The following is a 19,760-nucleotide window of genomic DNA, read 5'->3' as shown; positions in this document are numbered from 1 at the left end:
ATTTACGGATTAAATCTGGTATGAGATCCTGAAATCCTTACTGGATACAGAAGACTGTTTGAGAATTTGCCATTCTCCTACATAAAACAAGTGCACCCAGGAGTACGTCTTTGTAGCCAGAAACAGCCAGGCATACTGCAGTGCAGGCTTCCAGAACATCTGCTCTACAAACCTAATTATCCCTCATTGCACAGATGCAAAAGCCATCTGAAATGTTAGCACCTGAGACATGGAGATGATTTTAAATCCCTTTAAAATAGACTTTTTTTAAAAAAAGGGAAAGCCATGCATAAATATTTCTGTAAGCTGATGCACATTCTGTAAGTCAACAAAAACTGATCCCAATTCATTCTAGTATCAGGTAAGTCCCATTCCCAGAGCTGTCCCATAATGGGTGTTTACTCTTACTGCTCTTTAGATTCAGTTCTCAGTGGGATGATGCAAAACTGTGGTACTAAAATCTACTACAATACAGCCAGTTTCTCAGGGATCTGGCAGCTCCTTTTGAGTTCACAGTGCAATGACTTCATTTAGTCTTAACCTGCAGTACAAATACCCAAGTCCTAAAATCTAGATCAGAACATCATTTCCAGAAGGAAATGTTAAATTAAGCTCACCTTCTAATAGCTACAAGGGCACTAGTCCAGCTATTGGTGGCCCTTTTATTTGCAGATTCCTTCCTGAGAACAAGTTACATGTGAAATTCAAGAGAAGTTTTAAATGGGTTTATTTATACAAATGTGGCAAAGAGATGTATATAAATGAGGCTGAGATATGTGGCTGTACAACAGCAGACAGCTTAAATCATTTAAGAAACTGTATCCACAAATCTCTTTTCTCAAGTGAAGACATCTTTCTCTTTGTCTCTCAGGAACTCTATTTCATCTCGCTGCTCTTGAATTTTCACTAACAGTCAAGTGGCAGGCTGCCAAATAACTCACAGTTGGCTAGAAGCATGGTCACCTACAAGCTAATTGATGCCACAAAACTTCCCTCCAGGATGCCATCTGGGTTGCATTCAAAATTCTTACTGAATTCAGAAGTCCGTCCCTCTAAACTCGAAAGCTGCTTCTCTTGACCAAATGCCAATTTGCTGATTCTGTTTGCAAGCACACACATTTAACTAAATAGCAATACTAACCTCCTACTCCACTCTTTTGACCATATATCGACTGCACTATTTTACAAAAACAAAGACAAACCATTTCCCCATCTCACAAGTAGGTAAATTGGGAAAATGAGAGCTGAAGGGGCTTGTCAATACAAACTTAGAAAAGCACCAATATAAAATAAAAAGGTATTTTATACCAAGTCCCTGCCCCTGTCTGAATAAATAGCCCACATTTTAATAGAGCTAAGTACCCTGCCTCTCTTGATGGCTATAATGAGACCTCGTGTTTTCATTTTAAAAAATAGGGCATTGACTGAATAACCTAAATACTACTTTTGGGGCCCATCTGCCCCACTAACAGTCAACTGGGTAAGGCAGGCATTTTTAGTTTCCCGTTGCTACTTACTGCTGCAGAAAAACACCTTACTCACACGCAGTTATACCCTTCCAGTTCACTGCACTGACAGCGATAGTTTTCTGTACACAAAGCCAGTTTCACAGGAAATAGCAACAATAAATCAATGCAAAGGTCTCCTGCTTTTCTGTTGTGTATCTGCTGCTTGGCAAGTTCCAGTAGCTGTGCTGCCACCCCATCAGACTTGGTCATGAGATGGGGAAAGCCACTCACGTTTACAGCATGACAGCTGGAATCAAACTAGCATCATCTGATGCTGGAAGGGAGTTATCCACTCCCAAAGAAGTGGTGAGGTCTACGTGATGCAGAACACACCATAAAAATTATTGTCAGCAATTTGAGGCTAAGGAAACTAGCTCAGACCTGAGCGAAGAGCTCTTCATTTCCAGATAAGAACTTACTCTGATGACATTTGAGGTTACATTTACCCAGTTTCTTTGGATGAGGAGGGAGAGCCTGCCACAGAGCCTGTTGAAACAGGGACATGTTTTCAGCCTGCCTTTCCCATCACATCCTCTTTCTGCCCTTTATGGGTTCTCTACATTGGGCATATTTTCTCAACAGGCATCATACAAGCTCCATTTATTAAAACCAAAAAGTTCAGCCATGACTGAGTTTCCAGCTTGCTCACCAGACCTTGCATAGGGGTTTCATTCTCAGCCCTGGTGACATTTTATTTCTCTTTAGGTTTCCCTTGTCTTTCAGTGTCTGAGCCCTATCAGGCAAGCTTACACTACAAGCTCTCTGCACAGGGAGGCACCTTTCCAGCAGAGAACTGCAGACACAGCTGTCCAAAGCACCCAAATCACTCTTCAGCAGCCCAGCTCCCACTTGCATGTTCCCCCAGAACACAGCCCCTGAATGTTGTCCCCAGAGGGGCTGCATGAAGCCTCCATGAGCAAGGATCCTTGCAAGAGCAGTATAATTTTACTTTTATAGCCACCTTCCTAGAAAAACTTTGTAATACAATAGATTCGGCATGACCGAATCACTATTACCTGATCTTCATCTGGAGGAGACACAGCATGCAGAAAAATGCCAAGGCAGTTTGACTCACTTACTCAAGACATAATGCTGTCTGAACAAAAGTCCAACTTGGCAAAAGCTCATGAAAACAAATCTCAATCAAGTTTATACACTTACAAACAAGTGCACATCAGGGATAGAAATGTAGAGTGCCTATTCTTCCTGGCCATTTTCTGCAGTCACACTAAAAATCTAATACTCTGGAAGTGTTTCAGTATCTACATATTAGAGGAAAATCCTATTAATATTAGCTGAGGAATGGGTACTGAAAAAGCAGGATGTAAATTACAATACTGACGTAACAGAATTAGAGAGGTTTACAGTGACTCACTAAATACTCACACAGCAACAATAAACTCGCTTTGAACTCAAGAGTTCTGCTGTGCAATCTAATAGCCTCCAGCTTTGCAGGAGAAACCGCCTCTCCAAATAGTTGAGTGTTGGGTTTTTCTGCTTGGTTGGGTTTTTTTTTTGTGTCAGTCGAATATATTGCACAATATCTAAAACAGAAAATGAAGTTTTTTCATAAGCAAGTGGATTAAAGCAGTAATTCTGAGGCTTTCCAAGCCATAGTCAGGCCAGGATACAAGACTGTCAGGCAGGATAAAGAGCTTCAACTGGGGATACTCAACCCAAGCGGTGGCAGAAGCATGGCCTGCACACCACTTTGTGGGACTGAGAAACACCACCCATTTTCCTTAGGGTCCATCCCTGCTGCGACAGATATGGCTGCAAACTGTGGACCAAGCCTGGAGAAACCTTAGCTGCTGCTATGTTCATTGTTTAGGGCAGGGTGAACACCAGAGGCACTGGCAAGTCAAAGGGACTATGAGGATTTAACTGCCATAAGTGGGGTCTCAAAACAATTTAAATATTACATCAACCCTCCTGATTTCCTGCTCTTTTAGCTTTCCTGTGTTAAAGTTTAGACCAACATACTACACCTATACCACATTGAGAACTCTGGGTCCTTCTGCTCCAAAAAGCAGAGACACCTGAAGTTTACCACATGAGGGACCTGCTTTAGCTGTAGCAATAACACAGCATCTGTTGGAGTGAGCTTGGCCCCTTCCACAAAAGAGCAGAGCTGAAACGCAGGCTAAGCAGCCTACCAGCAGGTGAGGGTGCAATTTTACAATCTCCAAATTGAAAGCAAGATCATTCTTCAACTAGGAATATCACAAACTAAAACACGCGTGTGATTGATCTTCCCTTCAACAGGACACTGGAGAACACAGGCAAAAGAGTTACTACATACAGACCAAATAGTCACTAAGATATGGATGGTTTCTATTTTCATGGCTCACCTATGGCAAGTCCTCACACAACAATTACCTGGGGGATGCATGAGATCAGGAATGGAATGAAACTGTACTTTCTTTTCCAAAATGGAATTACAGAGGAGTTAATCCTCACTTGGAGCTAAAAGCGGTAAAAGCCCAGAAATTGCTGCCCCCCTCGTCAAGTTTACTCTGCACATAACTAGGTGGGAACTGACAACTTGACTGTGATCAAGTAGTCATCAAACATGGTATCTCCCCAGCAAGCCTGCTCTTCTTCCTGCACACCATTATTCCCATCTGCAGTACTGCAGAAACCACTTCAATCTGTACCATTACAAAGCACACATCACGGGGACCAGGATTGGACCTTGATTTTTTGTAGGCCCATTTCTCTTGGGGCATTTTTCTCTCATCTTCTTCATTCTCTCTCATTTTTTTTGTAGGACATTTCTCTCAGCAGAACCTCACAGACCACACAAACCCATCTCCTTTCAGCCCTTCTGGGCCCACAGTTTTTCCAGCTAGGAGATGTCAATCTCAAGAGAGCTACGCAAGCACGGGGAAGGTCAGGCCTGTGCTATGAAGCTACAGGGACAAGTTGTTAGTCAGCAATCTGAAATAACAGATCAGCATTTCCTCAGAGACTTCTGCAGCAGCAAGATCAGGCTGAGCCATCACACAGACAAGATGTTTCTTTGAATTTCAACATCAGGGAATGGCACTGTCCATAGATTAAAGTAATAATGAAATTCCACCAAATGTAACAATTAGGTCAGAACGCACAGCAAATATCTTCCCCAAATCCCGAGATACTCATCATTTAATATTTTGATTTCTAACACTTCAGAATCAAATGAGATCCTCAATCTTTCAGTTCATATCCAATGAGAAATGTAATTGTCTCTCACACACACACAGCGCTCACAGGTATGATTCTTCTCCTTCCAATCTACTGATGAGATTTTATCCAATTAAGACAGTCAAACCTGCAGCATACTTATACGTCAAACTGCTCTAAAAATCTCTGCTATTACAAAAGCAGAGAAGAAAACCCAACACATTAACAGATAATCCCAACTGATTACTGTAGAAAAATGACATTTACACATGCCCTTTTTCTATGTTAAAGGTCATGCTGATGCACCAAAAAGCTTTGTCTACAAGAAATTCACCCCGACCAACTCATGGAGAGGTGGCATCAGCTTTCATGTGTGCCACAGTCCCAAAAAATGGTCATAACTTTTAAAGAAAAGCTTTAGGGAACTTCAGTTTGTTGTTCTAGGTCTCATCAGGCTTGTTCTTTCCCTCACGAAACCTAATCCTACAAGACTTCAGTAAAAACAAGTACCAGGGAGAAAACCTTATTCAAAATGATACAGCAAGATTCTGCCCTAAACCAGTCATCAAATATGTTTCTATGCCACATTCAAACTCACACTCCTCCACAGAAAGAAAAAAAAAAAAATCTTGTAGGAAGGGGGCAAATTAGGTCCTGTACTTGACTGCTTTCCTCCCCCTCTGTGGTTTTCACTGCCAGAGAAGCATCTTTTTTGCATTCTAAAATTAACCCTGTGATATGATAATGAAGTCTGCACAACACGGTACAGAAAAGGAACCTGTTAGTAACAAAGATCACTGCTGAACCCTTACTATTATGGACAACCCACTGACAGCTATCCAGCTTGCACAGAGAAGGAAGGCAAAAAACCCAGTCTCCTACAAGGATATTTTGGTTTCAAGTTTTCGTGAAACACTCCTACAGCGTGCTAAGTGGGCAGAGACGAAGCTGCCAGGGCAACAGTCCTGTAAGCCAAAGACCCTATAAACCCTAGCACAAATCTGACTCTCACTGCACAAATGCAACATTTTCCATGGTGCTGAATATCTCATTCCTGACCTTGAAAGCTGGAGGATCAGAACTGCTCAGTGACAGATGATGGCTTTTGTTCAGCGAACACATATCTTCTGGTTATTGTCTGCCAATACACTTCACAGTATGCCCAACAATTTGGTGCACAACTGCCCTGAACTGAATTGGAGTCAACAGTAGGCAGGTGTGAAGCTCCAGTCTCTCCAGCAATGTCTCCTAGCAGCCTCAACCTGGATTTCAGTCTCAAAGTTTAAAAATACCATAAATGAACTAAATAGATCTGGGCATGGTGAACTCAGCAGCTTCTAGCCAGCTGATGTACAGCATTTGTGCAGGAGCTATTAATCCTTTCTACAAGTATTCGCACAAAATAAGGTTGGCAGCATTCACATGATTGTGTGCATAATCAAATGTGAAGAAATGCCTGCTGCTCTCAGCCAAGCTTTGCAGAGTCTCTGTCAGTGCCCGAGTGAGAGAAGGTGTTAAAGGCTTTGTGCACTGCTGTTGAAGACAGGCACTCTGCGAAACTGGGCCATGAGAATTAATGGCTAAACTCATGCGGAAGGACTTGAAGGATTCTAGCAGGGCAGTGAGATGCTGCGTGCAAGCCTGGGAAAGGCTCCACGTTGCTCAGGCACATACTCATCCACAACCATGAAGAAAAACTAACTGCATTATTTATCCTTTCCCTCTAGAAGAGGATGCCTGGATTCATACTGCAGGCCCCAGGATTTCTCCCATGCTCCATGCTCACGCTCTGAAGTGCCATGCCATGATCAGAGTCCCTCCAGTCAAGAACTGGACGACTGGACGGATGGGATTCTTTTCAGCACCTGTCAACACAGTTCCTTAATCCTTATTTAACTTCGGGGATCAACATGCACTGGCACATTGGGCACACATACATAACACATTATTTTATAAAAAATAGGACAAAATTCTGTGTTAAAGAACTCTTGTGTAAAGGGGAACAGAAATCACCCAGCAAAGAGCTATTCCTTGAAGTAAAGCATGTAATTTCAATACACCAATGTGATCTTGGCAGAGAGCTTCCCTTTAAAACTCATTATTTATCACCCACCGAATAACTGTGCCCATACAGGCTACCCCTTCTAAATTGTATAACAAGCCCAATGGGATCAACCAGTAGCACCCAGCTAATTTAAATGCTACCTGGTTTTGCTACCAAGGTAAGGATGCCACCCTACTTATCAGGCTAGCATAAATGAATATTGTTGCGCAAACTTAACAGTTGTGAAATCTAAATTGTATCTTTATTGTTTTACACAAGAAAGGAAGAAGGAAAAGAGAGGCAGCAATAAAATACATAATAGCAAATTAAACTCTCCCAGTCATCTTGGTTCTTGCCAGTCAAGGATATGTTAAAATTAATTTGTCAAGGCAAGGGTGCACTAGTGATAAAGTACTTCAGCAGTTAGTGATCAGATAACAGCAAGGTGTGGGCATGGAGGTAAAGGAGGTCTGGAGAGACAGCGTCCCCACATGAAGTGGAAAGAGCTTTTTTAGCAATGAGAAAAACCTGTTGTGTGCAGTCTCAAAACTGGGACTTTTGGCCAGCTGAAGACGTGGCTGCAGTGATGTGTGTCCAGACACAGGCTGCGCTCCAGTATTCTTTAGGATATGTTAGAATATACAAAAAGAAAGAAGCCCATTTTGAAAAGCAAAACAAATACCATGTTCCTTGCTTTCAAATACACCTGTATTTTGTGCCTTTGACACTAAATACAAGAAGTGATCCATTTGAAATATTTCTTGCACTTGACCCAACACTAAAATTTTGATACAGTTATCTCAACACTGGGATTTTTCTGAATAGTTTACAAACTGTATACGACAAAGGCAAAGGCTAAGCCCTTGAGCAGTCATTTAATCCAAGGAACATGATTATCTGTGTAAAACAATGCGATAATGGAAGAGAAAACAAGAAGTGGGGAACATTCTTCATGAGTCACTAATGTTCACAATGAGTTGCTGAATCACTCTACAGCCTTGGGCAAAGGATAACTTCTCTAAGCACCCATTTTCACATCCGAAAGATAATATTTAGTCCACTTGTATGGTGAAGATTTATAGAAAGCTAAACTGCTAACCAGCCACTGGATGACAAATGACAAAATGACAAATGACACAACTACACTAACAAGAATAGAACTACTCAGTTACAGAGACAGGAGGTGTATTTCTTGGCCTATATCAGTCAACACTGACATTTGTTATCAAAGAAACTGGAAATGTTATCAAAGAAACTGGGGCATTTCTCTCTGTTTGTAAGTAACGACATAGATGCAATTATGATTCAGGATGAGGAGTCTACAGGAGCAGTTGTAAGTTTACATCTGAAATTCTTATTCTCAATATATTCACTACTCGTGCTATTACTGGTATTTATGCTCATAACTACCCCCTGGATCACACAGAGTAGCATCATACCTGGATGGAGTAGGTCCAGCAAATCCAGCAAGATTTACTGATACATGATCACTGTTAAATCAGCAAGCCAAACAGCTGGTATCGTAGGAGACCAATGAAAAACATCTGGAAAGATACTTACAACCTTACTCATCCAGATCAACAAAAATAGAAAAAAACAAAAACCCACCAAAGAAATGAACTTTATACACGGAAAGCAAAGATGGACAGAAAACCTCTGCCAGGTAATGCACAGTGGAACAAAGACTTGGGATCAAAAGAAAATTTTAATCCACCCTTTGAAATGAAGCAAAACGTCACCTCAATGTACATCATACTACACATTATGTCTCCAGGAAGGAAGCATGACAAAAATACGAAACAAGGCCTGTTAAAATACAAAACAAAGTTAAAACCTGGAATCGGAGGAAATATAAATGAGGAAAAAGTAGTTAAGAGTTTACTGTCAGTTGTACACACTAGTTTCTTCAACAATTTTCTTTTTTTTTAATTGATAAAACTACGCTATAAGCTACTCGGAAAGGGAGACACATCTGCAACAACATAACATTTCAAATTTAACCAAAACCAAGCAGAAATTTCCATCTATTTCAATGGATTTTAAACACACTCTTGTTCCCCTCTTTCAGTGTTTTGCAAATAAAGCAATCACACCCACAGAAGCTACAGAAACCAAGCTAGAAATGCAGAAAAAATAAACTTACAGCAGGCAAAATTCTCACCCAGGATGGACAAGATTCTGCAACACTAATGAATTAAGATTTTAAATTATAGATCTATCTTTAAAAAGAAAAAGTAATCACAGCACAGAGAGCAGTTGCCAAAAAGACCCCTTCTGGTTCTGCAAGTACAGGACTGTGCTCCTGCTGCCATGGAAACTGAGTCCTTGACTGCTCTGGTCCTGGTACAATGCCACACATGCTCTCAAGCATTTAATAAACATTAATAATGCAAAAATAATATTGATGTATCAGAAACAGAACATCTAAGAAAAAAAATTGGCAATAAAGCTCACTTTACATGGCTGCAGCCCAAAGGCTACTAGCCTTACTCTAAGCCAACTATAAATTCTGTTCCCTACTAGTTTCTAACACTTGCTCTTGGCATTAACTGTAAGGTTAAACTGACCGCCAGGCCTAAGCTTAGACTCAAAAACGCCAGGAAACCTGGAGGAAAAATTGAATCACTTCCACTAGTCCGACAGGTACCTCTGCAGTAAGCAATATGGTTGTGCATATTGAGCACTGGAATGGTAGGCAAGAGACCTCATTTCTATTCTTGGCTCTGCTGCTGACTACTTGTACAACCATGAATCACTCGGGGCCAGCTCCCACCTGCAGACACCAGTCCTGTAACACCATTTATTCACCTCTTCATGAGGAGCAAGGCATAGGGCTGCCAGATCAGCCTCAGCTCTGGGGAAAAAGTCACAGTCCTTGCCAGGAACAGAACCACAGTCTACCAGGGCATCATTGTTAGGACAAGACACAGAGTATATCTCACCCTGAGAGACCAGAGACGGAGCTCACATCCCCACTTTGAAAATCTTCTTGTTTCTCTTAGGCTAAAAACTGGCTTTTGAAAATATTTTGGTTTGGACGGGTTTAGTTTTATTTCTCAACTAGCTTACAGCATTATTATAACTTTTAAAGTCTAATCAGTTTGTTATCTCTTGTATTTCAGCCAGATTTTTTCACAAAGCAGAAAATCTGCATTAATTTTATCACAGGGCCTTTTACCTCCCTTCCCTTCCCTTGTGGCTATCTAAATATTAATAATTTTAACAGGAAATGGGGAGTTTGAAAAACTACACTCAGCATTTTCAACACTTACCTCACAGGCACCATAAAATAGCGTAGGCTTCCCTTTGGCTAGAACCAGCCATCTGCACTGGAAGCAGAGCAGTCTACTTTTCTACCAGGGACTGCCACTGTGTAAGAAAACAAGCAGCACCACAGATCTTCATCCCCATCACTCAAACTCAGTGTACTGATTTGTTTTTCTGGGCAAAACAATGAAAAATTGACATCTTACAGCATTTTATAAGGCATGTAACGACACAGAAAAGCAGAGCTGAGTAGTAACATGCTTTGGGAACATCTTTGAAATTAGCAGGGAAAAACTGAAGGTAAATGGGATAGTTGTAGAGGAAAATGCCATCAGAGAAGCAACAGTACAAGGACCAGGAGAACTTCACATCAAAACAAGTCTACCACAAACAACATCACAGTCTCTGAGGCACACCAAAGACACGGTAAATTTGCCAGTGAATTAAAAAAGCTGGTGTCATTAAAAAAGCCAGCAGAAACAAAAGCTGGGTGTCTGCTCTATTAGAAGCAGCTAAGAGAACCAGTAATTGTCAGGCTTACAGACTGTTTAATGGTCCTTTAGGTGGACAATGGAGTCAAGAGAATTCATTATTTCTACCACTGGCAATCTCTTAGTCTAGGTGTGTCAGATAAATGCATTCACCAACACATTACACTTGGTTCCTCCAAGTCTCGTAATTGTAATTTGTTAGTTTGAACTAATCTCCAAACATCTTCTGATTAATATTAAATTATCCTAAGTATTTTCCACTCTAACATCAACCAGTAAGAAATCACATCTCAAACCTGTGCTAATCCTGAGTCTGTAACAGTGCAGGCAAAAGAGAACTGGTCCATGCTGACTTTTGTTTTTTTTCTTTTTATATATTAAAATGCTCTGGATGAAGTCTGCCTACCTTGGCTCAAAATGTAGAATATGTTTATATCCTCTGAAATGAGAGCTCTGAGCTCTTTGATAAACAAACCAAGTCACTGTTGGTTTTGACTGCACTTTCATAATTTCCTTCTGGAACTTAACCATTATTTTCAATCTTCCCATTCTCCTGGACCTCAGGAAAGCTTTTCAGATCACAGCTTGTTCCTGTAACCGTATCTGTAACAACCCACGTGCTTTCTTGCTATAGCACAGAAGCACTCCATAAATCTAGTTCTCTTCCCTCAGTAGCCATGGTGCTTCCAGTGGCTATCCCATGCACCCAAGTTCCCTCTTGTATCTTTTCAGTGATCCTATTTCAGTTCTCTCTTTCTTTCCCAGACCATGAACAGGAGTGATAGAAAAACACCACCTCCTGGAAAGCAGTTTGTATCTAGAGATAATAAAACTCCTGAAGTGAATGTGCCAGGAAATGGGGAAATGGAGAAGGGCATGTTTCCCACATCTACTTAATGCTTAATTTTCTATAAAAGATTCAGCACAGGGAAGATAACACAAACTCAAAAAATACGTGACTTAGGTTTCTCAGAACAGACAACAAGAATGTAATGAAAAAAGGAAGATAAGCGAATAACAATATTCACTGTGGAACACAAGAGATCAGTAAACTGGTTTTGAGCCTAGCTTGCACATAAACACATTACAGACCAGGACAGGCAGGCAACAGGCACATAGGCAAGCAAACAAGCCCAGCCTCTCTGCACCACTCTTCCCAGTGCTTCCAGTTTTGGGATGAGCATGCAAGTTGGCCACGCAACTCAGTTAAACTATCACTCACATAATCAAGAGCATATGACCATGCATATGTTAAGGAAACCTAAAACTCTCTACATGGTGATGTGTACACACTGGCATCTCCAGAGTAACATGCAGCTATCACTCGGCACAGAGAATGCTGTCTCAACACTGAACATGAAGAAAAACTGGAGCAACAGATAACAGAGGACAAAAAAGTTATAGAATGTATGTGGCAATTGTGACTGCCTGCTGTCTCACTTTGTCATGTCCCAAAACCTGCAAGCATGGCACACCATTACACTCCTGCATTTCAAAGCCAGTGAAGCCATATTTAACTCTTCACAGGATCCAGACTTTAGCTCTCAAATAGGCTTTTGATATATTTTTATTCCCAAATTCCAGCTTTAGTGTAATTTGAACTGAAAAGCCAGGAGAATATCGGGCTGCCTCCTGGGCATAGGCAGCAGGAGTCAAACTCTCTGTAGATTCTCTATGCACAAAGCCAGCAGGAGAACAGGAGTCTTTCTTTCTCCTGATAGCAAGGGAAGCGTGTCTCAGCTGTACAGTCACATACTGTGATCCCAAGGCAGGGAAAGTAGGGGGAAGTTTGCTGATGCCATGTGTTTACCCCGAATTCTGCACATGCAGGAACAGTCTCTGAAACAGTAACTCCCTTCAGACTGCATCTCATACCTGAGGCAGCCTCAATCCTGTCCAGTATAAAATATCCCTATGAACAATACTCACCAGAAAGCACAGCACAGAAAGGATCCCAAGACAAAGATGGAAAATGGAGCTTTAAAAGAGAAATAGTAATTCTGCGTTTGGCTGTGTCCCCCTGCAGGCAGGTATTACAAAGCTAAAGTGGCCTTAAAGCTTGCGTTTCATTTTAGGAAACTGGTTAAGCTACTGCTTGCTTTTTGCAACTATACTCTTTGCCACATTGAAGGACTAATCAACAGTGAAACATTTAAGCACTGGTCTTCCGGTTTCCTCTACCCACTCTCAGGTCTGGGTTAAGATAACGTGAACCCTAGTTGCAGCAGAAAAATAAAATCCTATCAAACACAACCATCAAACTAAGAGCTCTTATTTTGTGTCAAATATATTGTGTCTGGCTGCGATTTCCAAGTTCTTCACTGCTTTCTGCTGGCTGCAGTGGCAAGCCAGAAGAAACTTGCAAAACTGGGCAAAAAGTCTCCAAAAGCCACTCCCCCATCAAAGCAGGTCTCTAGGATTTTCCATTGTGGGCGAGTGACACACAGCAGCAGGCACCCTGGGCACACAGCTTGCAGGCCCGGAGGCTGACCTGGCCCTGCAGCATCCATCTATCCTGCGGGCGACAGAACAAAATCCAGTATCCCACATTCTGAGTATCTCAGTGAGGAGTGATCCTTTGCCAAAACACTGTGCCTCAGAAAATGGACATCTTTCCCACTATAAAAATAGCTTTGGTGTTTTACAATGTTGCTGCTATACCATTAAGGAAAAGTCTTTATGACTACGTATCTGCAAACATTTCTGAAATAATTATAAAATTCAGTCCTGACTTTCCAGAGTTCCTTAAGAAGAAAAAGCTTCACTTGCTTGTACAGAGAAGGGATAAAATGCATTTTAAAAAATAATGTTTAAAACTGCCCTGGAGCCTTGTCCTCATTGTGTGGATCACATATACTGCAGGTCATGACAGTGCAAGCTGTAAATTGGGACTGGGTTTTTGTCTTGTCAGGCCTACACAGACTGGATTGAGCTCAAGCAAATAATTTGCATAGAGCAGAGTCAATAGTCTTACAGAGATTTAAACTCTGTAATAGCTGCCCAAAATTTCTAATTCCAGAGCTTAAGACTTGATTTCCCCAGCAGTCCAAACACCTTAACTTTAACTATTTTTCTCTTGGGAGCTTAGTTTCCTTTTAATAGATCACAGGAACATTTCAAAGAACTTCTCTACTCCCTTTTTCTTTTCTTTCCCCTAAAATGCTCTAACTTTCTGAAAACACAACAGTTGCAAAAACAACCAATGCATGATAATCCAAATAGCGTGAGCAACAAATCCCATTTCTCTAACATGCACCTAGTCTCTGCTGCCTGCTATCACAAATGAACTGTGTGGCCAGAGAGCTCATAAATTCTGCCTTCATCAGCAACATCAATTAACGTTAAAAAATGTGTTAAACATCTTTTTTACCTTTTTTTCTTAAAGAAGAAAACCTAACTGGATTCCTTTCATTTCATTAATTTCCCACAAGTAAAACCTCTAAAATCAACTGCCACATACCAAGAAAGAATTTGGCCCTATAATATATAAGAAGGAAGTTATTGAGCAACCTAGGATAAACTTAACACACCATACAAACCAGTACTGAGTAATCTGATTTGTGTAAGAACTGAGATAATTACTTTTTCATGCTTCAGTTCCTTTGTTCGCCATATTAACTCACACAGCAATCCTATGGCAGATAACTTGAACTACCAACCACAACAGAAAAGAATAACTGAACAGAAAGCAAATTTCAAGGAGACAATACAGGATGATTACTGAGACACTCTCCTTAGAGTCTAAAACCCCTTTAAAAAAGCCAATATTATGCCAGCAAAGCTCTAGAGGAAGGGAGGAAAAAAAAGAAACAAATAAAAATCCCCAAGAAAACCCCAGCAATGTCAGTCTTACACAAAGATGGCTTCTAGTAGGAAGCATGCGGGAGTACTGCCAGAAAATTTATCTCCTTCCAGAACTATTTAAGATACTCTTGGTTACAAAATCTTCCAGTGCATATAGATGGTCTACCACAAGGACAAGCTTGTTTCATAAACCAGTTCTTAACCCAGATGAAGACCATCCAGTCTCTTCAACAAGAGAGGACATACACAAGCAGCAATGAGCTATTACAAATATGTTACAAACACTGGAAAAAAGCATCAGCAAGTAATTACAGGGGTTAGCAGGGTCCATGTCAGAACTCACTGCCCACAGGCTACCCACGTATTCTTCTCCCTCTCCATCACCACGCCAGCATGGTGAGTTTTCCAGAACAGTTTCTTCCATTGCATATGTTTATAAAGTAGTTTTTAAATAAGTATCTGTTTATTACAGCAGTGATAACAGAGGTGCTATTTAGAAGCAAAAACACATGGAACATATTCTTTCACTCAGTGAGTATAACTCTATTACATATGCTGAAAAGCAGTGTGCATTTTTAAAAGAAAACAGTGTTCAGAACAATGTGAGAAAAATGCGTGTGAAAAATGCAATTTACATGTCTTTCAGACTGCTTGGAGAAGCAACTGCAAAGTCAATATATATACAAACTAAATTAAGTCCATGAGTAATTTCTGTAGTATGCACCCCAATCAATAATAAATGCCAAGTTCAGATTAAAGCAAAGAACACTTCCTGATGTCTCCACATCCAAAAATTCTTCAAAATCTCAAAAAGTCACCATTCTACCACAATCTATCCATCATATTTTTACCAAACCAAATCACTGTAAAAATCCTCTGAAATAAAACTAAATCAGATGCAATTATCCATTTAACCGTTCTAACACAGCACAATTCACACAGAGGTGATATTCAAGAGAATGTTGGTTTACGCTGTCTTTTCTGATACAATGCTTAGAGGGTGGATCACAAGGAAAAGGGAAGGATAAAAAAGCAGTCCAGATACTGACCCACTCACCTGTGCTAGGCGAGGAGCTCAGGCTACAAAACTACCCTTCAATGTGGAGGGCAGGGCACAGAATCTCCTCAAGATGCTACTCCAGCCACAATCCCAACCCCTGAAACAGCAGATTCCAAAGCACAGCCCATAGGTCACCTGCAGCTCTCCAAGCCTTTGTACAACAGCACACAGAGGGACTTTTAAATAGAAGGCTTCAAGAATACCATTACCAGCCTGCTCCAAGATTGCTGGCGTTTCCACAGATTAGTGTCTCTCTGGAAACTCATACACCTCTTGCCTAGTTATGACTACACACGAGTCCAAGCTAGTTCTCAGTCAGCCATGGTTTCCCTGAGTCTTTTGTAATTTCAAACATTCCAAATCTAATTTGCGTCTAACTAGTGCCAATATAATTCCTGCATAGACCATTTCTATATCTGAATGAAGTAATGCTTAATAGTGTAATAACTCCCCAGACCCCCAGATCGTAAACTTAGGCATATATAAAGCCTATCATGTCCTCTGAATACAAAAGCACCACAAATAAATGTTATGTTTTAACACCAAGACGTTTCCCACAAACAAGGGTTTGGAATCCCTGCTTTCCTTAAACTAATCTGCTTAGACTTCACTCTGACACAGACTTATCAGTGAAGCTTATCAGGTAACCAGTAACATGTAACCAGTGACACTTCTTTTCTTGATACATCCCCTGGCTCTGTGAACTTTCAAGAGTTCATTCAGTGAATTATACCTGATGCACACTCAATGTCTACTGACTTGAATTGACAGTGTCTATTACCTCTGTAGAGATAATTCAAAAAATGTGGTACTTGCTAGAATATTTGCAACTTAAAACTCCATATTAAAGATACTTCTCTTTAAGACTTAGGCTCCACAACTTCTTTTACAGATGCTTCTTACACTCCATGGTTGAGCCAAATTCTCCTAAGCTGTCAGAAGCTGTAAGCAAAATAACAGAGAGGTAGTAACAGCACAACCCTGTAAACCACACAAAGTTTACTGGGTGCCACCTGTGTGCACCAGGGCCACACCACGAGAGAAGGCAAGACTGCCACCTTTTCAGGACTGAAAGTACAGATCTCCTTGCTCTCTCTTCCCTTATACTGCCAGGGAATCAGTCGGTGTTACATGGCTGACACTGCCAAGCCATGCTTCTTGTTCATCTCCTTTTTCCTCACCGTGACTGCAAACGTCTATTTAAACACAAAACTCGCACCGACCCCACATCTTGGAGGACGCTTAAGAGTAAGCAGCGTTTGACATGAGCACCTGTCACTGGCCCTGAGCAGGGCCTCCCCCGGGGTTACGCATCCCTCCCAGCTCCCCCGAGGACACAAACTGCGCCGATCCCCACAGACGCTCCGAGCAGAAACGCTGCTGGAGGCGAGGGCGGAACCTCACGGCGGGCAGGGAGAGGGCAGGGAGAGGGCAGGTGAGCGCTCCCGCCTGCCTCACGCTGCCGCCTTACCCTCCGGCTGTCCCTGCCCGAGTCAGTGCGGCCGGTGGCGAGGAGCCGCTGCCCCGCGGCGCGGGAGCTCAGCCCGCCGCCGCGTCACAGATCTGCTGCCCCCGGCAGCCAATCGGCGCAGGAGCCGGGGCCGGCGCGACTTCATTCATTCATTCATAAAAAAAAAAAAGAGGCGCAGCGCAGCTGGGAAGCGCGCCCTTCCCGGCTCGGCGCGGGGAGGGCCCCCGCCGCCGGCTCCCCGCCCCACGGCCCCGGACACTCACGGCAGTCCGCCTCGTCGCTGTTATCCGAGCAGTCGTCGTCCTCGTCGCATTTCCAGATGGCGGGGATGCACCGCTCGTTCCGGCACTGGAACTGGTCCTCCTCGCACTCTTTGACGGCGCCTGCGAGACACGGGGCCGCGCCTGGGTCAGCGGGGCGCGCTCCCGCGGCGGGGGCATCCCGGGGCCGCCTCGCCGCCCGGCCCCGGCCGCCCATCAGCCGGGCAGGGCGCCGGGAGCCGCCGGCCGGAGGCTGGGGCTTGGGGCCGGGCTCGCCGGGGGGCTGGGGGGGACGCGCCTCCGCGGGAGGACGGCGGTGATCCCGAAGCCGCTTTGTGCGGGGATAAAAGGCACCGCTCCCCTGCTTCCCCGCATTGTTTTAAAGGCGGGGGGGGGGGGGGGGGGAAGGAGCCTGGGAATAGAAGATGGTTAAACGCGAAATGCAAGAGACAAAGAAAAATTGTGAAGCACACCGCTGCTGGGACCTCCCGCGCGTCCGTTACCGGGACAAAACGCACAGCTACCTGGGGACACGGGAGGCCGGGGGGGGGGGAAGAGGCACCGGCGCCGTCCCGGGAAAAGGGAAGTGACCCAACTAAAGTTGAGGGCGGGGGGGTGAGGACACGGAGCAAATCTGCTTTGCGGGCACGGTGCAGCGCTGCTGAGAGGAGGCACAATCTCCTCAGCAAGGGATTAAAGGTGGCAGCTCCTGTCACCGGCGCTCGGGTTGCGTTCGCCCGCTGACGAGCGCGCCCGGCCCCCCCGCAGGTCGCAACCCCCGAGCGCGCCCGGCTCCCCGCCGGTCCCAACCCTCCCGCGGGGCGCCGTGGCCAGCGGGGTGCCCGGGGCAGGCGGGACGCTCGCCCCCCCTCCCTTCCCCGTGAGCGGCGAGGCGAGGGCGCTGAGGGAGACCCACCTTTGCCGAGGTGCAGCTTCAGCAGCAGCAGCTGGAGGAGCAGCAGCCGGGCGAGCGCTGGCCGGCACATGGTGCTCGCTCCCTCCGTGGCAATGTGACGGGAGAGAAGGGGGGGGGAAGGAGGAGGGGGGGGGGAGCGAGGGGGGGGTGCGCGCAGCCCGCGCGCCGCTCGCTGCCCCGTGCCGACTGCGGCCGGCGCCGCCCCCGCCCTGCCGCGCGCCGCCGCCGCGCCGTGACGCGCCCCGCTGGGCGGGCCCCGCGCGCCACCGCTCGGCACGGCCCCGGCCGCCGCCTGCCGCTGCCTCCGGAGGGACCGGACACCCCCTCCCCGCCCGCCCCGCGCCGCCGGGACGAGCTGCCAAGGGGTCGAGCGCTGAGGGACACCTGCGGGCCAGCTCCCTCCCGCACGCCCCGCCAGCGGCGGGCACCGGAAGCGCCGCAGGTGGCAGGCGCGCGGCCCCAGGCCTGTCCGCGGAGGACGGCGGCCGCGCCGTGAGGGGAGAAGTCGTCCCGCCGGGGCTGCGGGAGGTGACAGCGACTGGTGCGGAGCAGCGAGAGGGCCCGGCCCCGCTGCTGGAGCTCTGGCTGGGAGAGACGGGCCGCGCAGGACCGGGGCCTCTCGTTGTGAGCCTCCCTCCATGTGCCCGGGTACAGCGATGGCCTCGCTCATGATCCTGATTTTATTAAGTCAGTTAAACACGTGGAGTGTTTTAAATGGCCCTGAGTCACACATGGTGTGCTCTCCTCGTTATTTCAGATCTCCCGCTGAGGGATTTCATTATGGCCGTACTGATGTGGTCATCTCCATTTAATTGTGTTCAAATTGGCGACTCCAGTACAGAATATGCTAAAGGTGGCAACCTGCCTTCGCAGAAACAGCTCGGCCTCGCTGCTGCTTAAGCACGTGCAGTTTGATCAGTAATACAAAGGAAATGTTTTAGAAGCCATCAGGGGCCGTGTTTATCATTTGCACAGTGCTGATGAGAAAGCAGTTCACTGTCTTTAATTAACACTGCAGCATTGTTCATACAGTTGGGATTAAGAGTATTTTAGTAATCTTATTATGAAAGATTTTTCAGGAGTAACTTCAAGCTAACATCACAATAGGATTAACATGATTATATGTGGAGTGTTCTTTAAAAAAAACCCCACTAATTTTACATAAACCAATGTAATAAAACTTTTCAGTTTCAAACCCTGAAATGCCATTGACTTCAGAACTGGTCCACCATTTAAAAATGCACCTGTGCCTTTAACAAAAATTTTGCAAGTCATTAGTCAACAGTGTCACTAATGCATTTGAATCATGTGGAAAGGAGTGAAATAGCTCAATGATTAGCTGTACTAACAGTTTATAGAGTATTAAATTTATTCAAGCCAATTTTTAGCATGCAAAATGTAATGCATGTTTGTGTTGGCTGGATCAATATGATAGATTACAATAATTGCTTAAAGCAAATGAGGTATTTATAATACATTTCTCTTTTTTAAACGTGTCAAAACACAGATTCATAAAGCTACTCTAATTCCTGGACTCATTCTTCTCTTTCCTAAATTAGTTTCAAATGGAAGTGACTCCAAAGACAATAACGAAGCTATCCAGTATGAACCAGGTGTGAATGGGCAGAGCATCAGTCACAGCAATGATTTGCTATGACTCCTATCATTATTTTCTATTATTAAAAAACACCAAACAGTATTTTGGCGTGAATACCTCTCACAGAAAACAATATTAATAAGCTTTTTGGGGGTGAATTGCTCTGATGACACCTGA

At 44.1% G+C, this 19,760-nt stretch overlaps 1 protein-coding gene across 1 annotated transcript in view; it reads right to left on the bottom strand.

Moving 5' to 3' along the window:
* The window catches only part of LRP8 (LDL receptor related protein 8), a 192,940-nt gene extending 174,834 nt beyond the window's left edge, over positions 1-18,106 (bottom strand). Inside the window, exons 1-2 of the mRNA XM_074876017.1 lie at positions 17,987-18,106; positions 17,074-17,193 (exon numbers count right to left, since the gene is read on the bottom strand). Of these exons, the coding sequence (XP_074732118.1) occupies positions 17,074-17,193; positions 17,987-18,056 (190 nt within the window). The 5' untranslated portion in view covers positions 18,057-18,106. The remainder of the gene's footprint in view (positions 1-17,073; positions 17,194-17,986) is intronic.
* Positions 18,107-19,760: the final 1,654 nt, after the last annotated feature.

This window comes from Strix uralensis, chromosome 8 (genome assembly GCF_047716275.1).
Source record: "Strix uralensis isolate ZFMK-TIS-50842 chromosome 8, bStrUra1, whole genome shotgun sequence".
Lineage (NCBI taxonomy): Eukaryota > Metazoa > Chordata > Aves > Strigiformes > Strigidae > Strix > Strix uralensis.
This window is presented reverse-complemented; position numbering and strand designations above follow the sequence as displayed.